This window comes from Quercus lobata, chromosome 12 (assembly GCF_001633185.2).
Source record: "Quercus lobata isolate SW786 chromosome 12, ValleyOak3.0 Primary Assembly, whole genome shotgun sequence".
NCBI classification, from domain to species: Eukaryota; Viridiplantae; Streptophyta; class Magnoliopsida; order Fagales; family Fagaceae; genus Quercus; species Quercus lobata.
In genome coordinates, this window is record NC_044915.1 from 38,795,527 (window position 1) to 38,806,068 (window position 10,542).

Here is a 10,542-nt window from a genome sequence, read left to right on the forward strand (position 1 = left end):
AGAAACAAAATTTAATTTGATTATTAAATAAAAAATTTATTCATAGAAAATAAAAGAAAACAGCATATGTTTCCAAGTGGAATCGAGAACCGGGAAACCATCCTAGCAGCATTTTTCTAGGAAATGCCTTAGGAACACAGACAGTGCATTAGCTTTCGTGGCATCCATTAGCTCCACCCCATGATAATCTCCTTCATTAAATTGTGCCTCTACCTTAACACCCTTCTTCTTCAACATTTCTACCAGCTCCATCTGACGGTCTATCAATGGGTCTCCATCACAACCTGTCACCACAACCCACCAACCCAGCTCTCTAATTTGATCAAATCCATCACCCACCGTTGGATTGCAATACTCATGATCACGGTCAACCCCAATTGGCAAAGCCAATTTCCACATCAAATCAGTACTGCATAGTGGCAAAACTGGAGCGTTGGGCAACCTTAGCTCGGATTCAGTCCTTTTTGACCCACTAAAGAACGGGTGGTGCAAAATCAGCCCTTTGATCTTCAATGGTTCAAAATCACCAACGGCTGTAGATGCACGTAGCCCCACGTGATAGGCTATATTGCCACCCGCACTAGTACCCATTAGAAAACACTTGGAATAATCAGCAAAGTCACGTAACAATGTTTCTTGTGTACATTTGATCCAATGTAACGCTTCCACTGCATCGTCGTACGCCGCAGGAAGGCGGTGCTCGGGAGCGAGACGGTATTCGACGGAGACGATCACGGCGGAGAGTTGAAGTGCCATGTTGAAGCAAAAGTCATGATTCATGGTGGAATCAGCACTTAAAAGAATAAAACCACCACCATGGTAGTACACAATGAGAGGAAGTTTTGTATTACCGACACTGTTGTTGGTGGAGGTGTTATCTAGTGCTTGGCGAGGTAAGAATATGCGGACCCAAGTGTTGTGATTTGGGTTGAGAGTGACATCTTTGGTGCTCACAGGGGTGGAACCGTTGTGATCAGGTGCGGCAGGGGTGCTAGGAATTTCGTAGAGACGTTTGATGGTACCGTCACTGTTTTGGATGATTTGGAGGTACTCATAGGGATCAATGGTGGAAACCGGTGGTGCAGTTTGGTCTCCGGACATGGCACTGATCTTGTCGATGAAAGGATAAAGAAAGCTTTCTTTTGTTTTGTTTTGTTTTTTGAGAATCGAAAAAAATATTGTTTAGCAGTGTAGTGCTTTGATAGTGTTGTGGTTCCTACTTTATATGCGATTCAGTTCGTTGGTCTATTTTGTATTTAATACTTAGTGGGTTGCTAGATGGACTATTATTGCGTGATCTGTAGTTTATTACATTGCTAACATCACAAGTTAGGCTTGCTCATATCAAAGAAGTCAATACCGTATCGGAGACTATACCGGTTTAACCAACGGTACGATATATTTCGGATATCGATCAATACCGGTGTACCGTTTTGGGTTTACCGCTATTTTTTACTATTTTATACAATATACAATGTTATATTTCTGATAACTTAATATATCACTTTGACAACTTTTTATATTTTTTGGTGGAGTTAGAGCATTAGTAGCAATGAAGTTATATAGTTATTTTAGTTTCACCAAAACACAAAAATGCATATTACAATAGTTAAGTTATAGCTAGAATTTTTAAAAATTTTATTTTAAAAATTATAATAAGTTACTGACTCACCCAGTCAACTATTGAAAGTCCTAACTCTCTTTTTTCTTTTCTTTTTTCATTCTTTTTTTACCACACATCTTGCTTACAGTTGTAGCCCATTAGTCTATCATTATAAGGCTTTTTTTTTTTTTTTTTCACCTCCACACATTTTGCTTTGAAGTCTTGTCACTTGCTTCTTGACTGACTACTTTTCTACTTTCAAGTGAGTGTACCAAAACTAAAAAGAGACAGACACACGTTAAATGAAGAAGATGAAGGGGCTGTAGAAATAGAGGCCGGCGAAACAAAGGAGAAGAAGAATAAATGCGTAGCAGAGACAAATACGAAGAAGAGGAGGAAAAACCGAGGTAAGAGTGAGGAGATGGATCTTGAAATTTGGGGGGTTTTTTGAGTTTTTTTTGTTTCGCCCGGTTCCAGCCGAAACCCGGTATTTATCCCGGTATGTCTGAAACGGCTTCGGTACGGCCGGTATTTAAACCGAAACGAAACAAGAGCATTTCTGTACCAGCCTAAGTACTGGTACGGCAAATTCCGGCGGTACTAGCTGGTACGGTACGAAATTAACTTCCTCGGCTCATATATAGTATTCGTTCAGTAATTTAAGTAGTCTTTGCTATAAAATAAAGGAAATAGTTGAATAATAAGGAAAATATATAAACTCTTGTATTGTTCAAAGTGGTAATCGTGATTGTCACTCCACATGCAAAGACGAAACCAGAGCTTTGAGTTAAGGGGGGCGGCTTTACTGTTGGTTATGTGCAGCAATTTCAAGCTTTAACTCTACTACTACTTAGCTGCTAAGAAACTTTTTTTTTTTTTTTTTGTTGGTAAGAACAAAATTATTTTTGTTTATATTTTTAAATGACAAGGTTCTTTATTATAAATAAAATTGGTTAATTGAGCTTAATTTTTTTTTTTAAGTTTTACTATTGGTAATTTTTGTTGTTGACCTTTTTTTTTTGGGCTTGTATATTTTGTTTTAGATTTTAGATTTATAAATTTTTTTATAGTCACTAAAATGAGGAAAATACTAGCGCTACAAACTTTTTTATTACAAATTATTGATGTAATAAGTGGTTACTAGTAAGTAAAAAAATGATGTGAGTGGTGGGTCCATGTGCGAACCAATAAGAATTTGCTACCAAAACGGTTTGTAAAAATGTTGTAAAAAAGTTTGAGTATAGCATTACTCTTAAAATAATCAATGATATTTGATGAAGTATAAATTCGTCAGTCGTAATGAACACGTCCAGATGGAGTTAGGTATTTGTCTACGTTGCCGTAGAAATAGCAATCTCTCACAATGGTCACCGGTGTGGTGTCTACCACAACTCCTCCGATGCCAAAGTCAGTATAAGAAGCTTATAGTAAATAACAAAGTATAAAAATAACTAGGGATACTGTTTATGTGTCAATGCACCTTCTGTTGGAGGGGTGAGGGCTATATATATACATTCTCTTAGCTCCTAGCCGTTGTGGCTGTTCTGGGGTTTTAATGCTCCTTTAGGTAACGCCTATTCCCTAGTAATGTCGATTTTAATGGGCTTCCAACGGTCTGCCCAGCTGGCCTTTTGATTGCTTGCCTTATTTATTGATTGTATTGAATGGCTTCTTTACCTTCGTCAGAGGTGTGGTTGTATTGCTAGGGATGCTTAGTTGTTTCGTCTGTCAAGGTGACTTCGTTAGTATCAATGACTTCGTCCAAGAAGGTTGACTTCGTCAGTCCCGTCAACTGCCCCCGAGGTTCTATGGTTGTCGTGATGTGTCATGACGACTATAGAAGATGAAAGGTTTTTATGAGCTGTCCATGACCCTTGGGATTTCGCTCCGTATTAAATGCACAGTGGCGGCGCCACACGCATCGTGGCCACGTGGCACATTCTGATAAGTGGAGTTAATGCTCCAATCGTATGACTCTTGGGTTTCTCGTTGAATTTCAGTTTTTTGAGCTTTGGTTTTTAAACTTCTCCCCTTCTTATTTTTACTTTTCTCAAAACTTCCAATCATTGCTCTGAGTAGTTTCTTTCCTAACTTCACTCTGCAACTCTTCTTCAAGCCAGTGTGCAGTGTGGTGGTGCCTCCCTCATCTACCTTTTTTTTGAGGTACTTTTCTTCTCTTTTTCTTGCTTTCTTTTTATTTTTTATTATTGCGATACAACTTCTAATCTCTTTCTTTCTCTCCTTTCCTTTTCTTTTAGTGTTTGTCTTCGATTTCTTGGGGATTTAGCTTTTATTTCTTCCCTTTGTGTTTTTTCTGGTTTTCCATGGTTAGTAACTTTGAGGTTAGGATAGCTTGCCCCTCAATTTCTTTCCTTTTTGCGCGCTTAGGAGGGTTTTTAGGCGTTTTCCCGCACCTTGAGAATTTTGTTTTTGAGGGTAACAGTTTGAGCATTGCATTGGCCGATTTGTTGCCTTTGCTTCGTCAATCGATTGATTAGTTTAAGAGTTTGGTGAGAGAGTGGGAGAGAATGTCTAAGGTTAGGTCTAGTGAACTCGAGACTGGGTTATCGTCTAGCGGTGACCCAGTGGAGGGAGATACTACTGTCTCTATCCCTTGAGAGGTTAGGGCTTTTCCTGTCCTCGAGGAGGAGTGTGGACTGGATGCTGACACTCTGGGTAGATTTAAGGATAGATTCCAATTCCCGGAGTGAGTTAGGGTTCGTCTACCCAATGAAAAGGATCGGGCTAGTCACTTCTTCCCCAGGGAGGTATGCTTTTAAGAGTCTGCCTTCGTCTGTGGGTTGAGGTTTCTTGTCCATCCCTTCCTCATGAAGCTATTGGACCACTTCGGTATTGCTCCTAGGCAGCTTATGCCCAATTCATGGAGGATAGTGATCAGCTGTATAGGGATATGGCTGGTTGCTACGGATGGAGGTATGCTCAAGGTAGACGAGCTTATCTACTTATATTTCTTGAAAGAGTCTAAGGAGCACGGGTACTATGAATTGGTGCCCTGGCAACGGAAGACCAGGATCGTCGAGGGTTTACCTTCGTCTTTCAAATATTGGAAATCCAAGTTTTTCTTTGTGTCTGGGGACAATTTTAAGACTCCCTCTGTAGAGGTTTAGGGTGATCTCCCAAGGTTGCATCGTCGGTGGGGAATTCCGACCTTAGGTTCGTCATTATTTCTTCTCATCATTTAAGTTTTGTTGCGTTTACCGTTACCACCATTGACTCCTTTACTTTTTGCTTTGCGCAGTTAAAAGACGGCCCAAACTTAAGAGTAGGTATAAGGGGCGTGTGGAGAAAGAAATCGAATACGCGCAAATGGTTGGGAACTGGGATGATCTTGTAGACCCACGAACTCTTGCCTTCTATTGCCTCGGGCTGGAGCCTTCTGCCTTTGTCCTGCGCAATCTTGAAATTGAAGGAAAAAAGAGTAAGTGTTAGGTTCGTCAGTATTGATTTCTTTATATATACTTGTTTTTATTTTTCACAAGTGTTTTCTTCTTGCAGAAATGACGACCAAATTTAACAAAGATATGTATGCAAAGATGAGAACAAAGAAGGACGAGCTGCTATCCAGCCTCGGGAAAAGGACAGTGCATATCACAGGGAAGGGCCTTTTGGCTACTCCACTAGCCTCCATCACTCCCATTGTCTCTAGTATTGAGACGGTGAGGATGGCCTCTCCAGCCACTTTGGTTGAAGAGATCCCTATTCCTGCCTCCAAAAGGTCTCGGGTGACCGACAAAGGGAAGGAGAAAGCCGATTCCCGTCCGTCTTGCTTTTGGGATGATGAGGGTCTGGCGATGGAAAGGGCGCACAGGGTCGTGACTGCCGGGGACTTGAAAGCCATTTCCAGCGTGTCCTTCAATGAGGTTGCGACTCGCCACGTCCACAAATTGGTTCAGGTAACGTGCTCGTGCAACTTTTAGTCTCCCTTTTTTTTTTTTTTTTCATTATACTGACGGCTTTAATGTTCTTTTCAAGTGTTGGGGGAGAGCCTTTGTATTACTTCTGAGTACCTTACTCAGGAGGCCAATGTGGCGTCTCTAACATCCAGGATGGAGGCTTTGGAGTCGAAGAATTCCACGATGAAGAAGTCACTTATCAATTCTATGGACGAGGCCAACAATATGAAGGAAAAAATTAAGACCTTGAGTGACGACATCAGGGTTGAGCGTCAGCTGAACCTAGAGAAGGATGAGCAGCTTCTAGGAGCCAAGGAGAAACTCAAAACCATTGCCGCTCGATCCGTCAAGGCGTTTCAACAGACTGACGAGTACAACACAGTGCTCTTCAATTGCTACTTCAAGGGTTTTAAGCTTCTGAGGAGGTACCTCGTCAAGCATCCCACTGGAGTTGACCTAGAGAACTTGGACCTTGAAGAGGTGGACAAGGAGAAGGCAATTGACGAGGCTGCCCAGTCCTCGGCTCCTAAGAGTGATGCTCCCGAGAATGTTCCTGTTGATGACGCCCCTACTAGTGATGATGCTACCGCTGACGCCTGAGCTTATTACTTAAAAAGATTTTCCTTTTCTTCTCCTTTTTTTTTTTTTTGGGTGCCCGTTATGTTTTGGGCCTTTTGTAAGTCTAACTCCAGAACAATTTCTTTTTTCTTTTTAATCTGTTTTGAGAACAATATCTTAGCCCAGTGTTTGTGGGCCTTTGGTCTAGATGTAAAGACAGTGGCAATTGCCTGCTGTTTTTGGGCTTGAATTAAATTAGTAATTGCATACTTACTTGTTTACCATTTATGTTCCTGTAGTTTCCTTTTTGTGTCAATGCTTTGTACTTAGCAAAAGAATTTTAGTTGAGACCCTTTCCCTTCTTCGTCAACAGTTTTTAGTCGAGACCCTTCAAAAGATGCTTTCTCTTGAGCATGTTTGTTGCAAGGTTATTGTCTCTTTTGAATTCGTCAGTAACTTATACCCGTCAAGGCAGAATCTTGTTACTTAGCCAAAAAAAATTTGTGACTTACACCCATTTAAGGGATCTTGTCATATTTATGACTTCATCAGTAACTTATATCCGTCAAGGCGGAATCTTGTTACTTAGCCAAAATTTTTTGTGACTTACACCCATTTGAGGGATCTTGTCATATTTATGGTTTCTTCAGTAACTTATATCCGTTAAGGCGGAATCTTGTTACTTAGCTAAAATTTTTTGTGACTTACACCCATTTAAAGAATCTTGTCATATTTATGGCTTCGTCAGTAACTTACATCCGTCAAGGCAGAATCTTATTACTTAGCCTTTTTTTTTGTGTGACTTACACCCATTTAAGGGATCTTGTCATATTTATGGATTCATCAGTAACTTACATCCATCAAGGCGGAATCTTGTTACTTAGCCAAAAAAAAATTTGTGACTTACACCCATTTAAGGGATCTTGTCATATTTATGGCTTCATCAGTAACTTATATCCATCAAGACGGAATCTTGTTACTTAGCCAAAAAATTTTGTGACTTACACCCATTTGAGGGATCTTGTCATATTTATGGCTTTGTCAGTAACTTACATCCGTTAATGCAGAATCTTGTTCACTAACCTCTGGTAGGTTGCTCCTGCATTCTTCAGCCCCAAGGGCATCACCTTATAGCAATAGAGACCCTGACTTGTGATGAAAGCAGTTTTCTCCTGATCTTCTTCGGCCATTTTTATCTGGTTGTACCCTGAGAAAGCATCCATAAACGTCAGTAACTTATGCCCAGTTGTAGAATCCACTAGCTTGTCTATTCTCGGCAAGGGGAAACTGTCTTTCGGGCAAGCTTTATTCAGGTCTGTGAAGTCCACGCATATTCTCCATTTCCCATTTGCTTTCTTCACTAAGACGACGTTTGCGAGCCAATCAGGATAGTAGACCTCTCGGATAAAGCCTGCTGACAATAGTTTGTTAACTTTGTCTGTAATTGCTTGGTTCCTTTCTGGGGCGAAGACTCGTCGTCTTTGTTGGACAGGCTTTCTCTCCGGGTCCACATTCAGCTTATGCTGAATAACTTTTGGAGATAGTTGACAGGACTGACGAAGTCAACCTCCTTGGACGAAGTCATTGATACTGACGAAGTCACCTTGACAGACGAAACAACTAAGCATCCCCGACGATACAACCACACCTCTAACGAAGGTAAAGAAGCCATTCAATACAGTCAATAAATAAGGCAACCAATCAAAAGACTAGCTGGGCAGACCGTTGGAAGCAAATTAAAATCCACATTACTGGGGAAGAGGTGTTACCCAAAGGAACATTAAAACCACCATAACAACCACAACGGCTAGGAGTTAAGAGAATGTATATATATAGCCCTTACCCCTCCAACAGAAGGTACATTGACACATAAACAGTATCCCTAGTTATTTTTATACTCTGCTATTTACTATAAGCTTCTTATACTGACTTTGGCATCAGAGGTGTTGTGGCAGGCACCACACCGGTGACCATCATGAGAGATTGCTATTTCTACGGCAACATAGACAAATACATGACTCCATCTAGACGTGTTCATTACAATTGACGAATTTATACTTCATCAGTATTGTTTAAGGGAAAAAATGTAATTTTATAGAATAAAATTGCTAAAATTAGTACACATATATATAATAATATTTTTAAAAAAAAAATTAGGGGGGGCAACCCTAGTCCAAAGCTAGCTACGTCTCTGTCCACAAGTATAAATGTTTGTGAGATGAGGGAACTCAATGTCGTGGTTCAAGTCTTTGGGAGAGAGTTTCACACATAGACTTATGCCTTATTCACATGTTTTCAGTTTTTATTTCCACATATTTTTTCACTCACACGTATTTCTATACATGTTATCAAACACATATTTTCAATTTTTAAATGCACGTACCAAACACCTCCTATATATTTGATATATTTTAGCTATGCCTCTTTTACAGCAATGCTATTCCATATACACGCAAAGAAAGGATATCCTTATGAGCATAATAAAATAAGGAGTGAATTTTAGATATACATCACTTATGTAAATTTTAAATTGCCAAGTAGACTTTATTTCTGAGAGGGGATTATTCAAATCCCCCATATATACGTATCAGGCAAAAAAAAAAAAAATATATATATATATATATATATACCACATCATGCGGTCTAATTATTCATCTAGACTAGCACATGTGGTCCACGTGTGCTAGTCTAGATGAATAATTGGCATTGGCATTGACCTAAATATCATTTTAGTTGGTCAAATTTTCACATACTTTCTACTTTTTTTTTTTAATTACTATTTTAAGAGCAATGCTATACCTACAAACAATTTTATAACATTTTTTATAAACTATTGATATAGTAAATTCTTATTGGTTTTCATTTGAGCCTACTACTAACATTACATTTTTATTTATCAATAACTACTCATTATATAGAAACAAGTCTAGACTGAATGAAAAAACAACTCCACTCAATGGTATTAGAGAGGCAGTACGAAATTTTCTGCACCTGTTTCAGTCTTGCCGTGAACCACCTGTGAGTTATAAGAAGCAGAGACGACGCAACTGGATACCTCCGAAACCAGGCGAGTATAAAGTCAATTTTGATGGAGCATTGTTTAATGAAAGTGAGGAAGCAGGTTTGGGCATTGTGGTACGTGACTCAGGAGGATTAGTTGTGGCGGCAATGGCAGAAAAAATAAGCAAGCCGCATTCTGTGGAGTGTCCTGAGGCGCTGGCAGCAAGGCGTGCGGTGATTTTTGCAAAAGAAATTGGGTTACAACAATCCCATTTTGAAGGTGATTTAGAAACAGTCATCAAAGGGCTGTTGGAGGGGGGTATGAAATCCTCATCTATAGGGCATTTGTTTAGAGACATTTTATTTCATGTTAGCTCCATGCGGAGTTTCTCTTTTGCTTATGTTGTAAGGCAAAGTAATACGGTAGCACATGCTTTAGCCCAAAGAGTAAGATTATCTTTTCCTTTTTCTACTTGGATGGAGTCTGTTCCGCTAGACATTGTCAATTATGTAACTGCTGATATCCACATTGTGGAATAATCAATAAAATCAGCAAGCTATCTTTTCTCTCAAAAAAAAAAAAAAAAAAAAAAAAAACTACTCATTATATCAGCATTTTGTAAAATAATCTGTCTTTAGCATTTTCTCTATTTTAATAATATTTTCTCTCTCTCCAATTTTCTTTTGAAACTCTTTATTTTCTTCACTAACCACTTATAAAAAGAGATTAAATTCAATAAGGATTTGGTGTAAATATCACTTTTTACACCCTTCAATAATAACATGAAATATCAGATTTTTACGAATAAGAAGCTTAAGGACTACCACACTCAATCACACTCTCATTATTATTACCTAATAAAATAATTAGAAAATTAAAACACAACTAAATCTCAAACCAAGCTTCTTCCAATACATAGAGACGATGCCATTACTGCCAATATTAGAGTCTAAAAAATGTACCAGATCGAGTAGCTGTGGACATGAATTTATTTATTAATACTTACAATTTTGTGAGAGTAGAGAATAAAAATCTTGAAGTACTGAATAATTACTTTGAAGTGAAAAAGTTGGCTCAACAAATCAAAATCATGATTTTAGGGGTTTGCAAAAATATGGTTTTTTTTAAATCACTTTTTTCGGGCACATTTTTAAGAACTTGCAACACGATAGCATAAGATATTACCAATTGCGCTAACTGAAACCTACGTGCAAATAAAGTTATTTTCAATGTTCAAAAGTATATATTGTAAATTTGTAATATACATTACAATTTTATCGAGGATAAAAAAAAAATGGTAGACACTATTTATGATCGTTTATTAGATTATATATATAAAACATATGTAAACCAGATTTTACCAATCTACTGAATCGTCTAATGGGACTCCACACTTCCACAAGTGTCTTCACTATCCGTTATAGGTCACATTAAAGTTGAATTAAAGTAATATGACTGCATATTCG

At 38.6% G+C, this 10,542-nt stretch overlaps 1 protein-coding gene across 1 annotated transcript; it reads right to left on the reverse strand.

Annotated features, from left to right (window-relative positions):
- Positions 1-1,180, reverse strand: LOC115972028 (carboxylesterase 1-like). The gene has a single exon (XM_031092164.1). The coding sequence runs from the start codon at positions 1,099-1,101 to the stop codon at positions 103-105; it is 999 nt and encodes a 332-aa protein (XP_030948024.1). The 5' UTR covers positions 1,102-1,180; the 3' UTR covers positions 1-102.
- Positions 1,181-10,542: the final 9,362 nt, after the last annotated feature.

Bases quoted from the DNA above. Each gene is read 5' to 3' on its own strand.
- LOC115972028 (XM_031092164.1), bottom strand. From the start codon at position 1,101: ATGTCCGGAGACCAAACTGCACCACCGGTTTCCACCATTGATCCCTAT.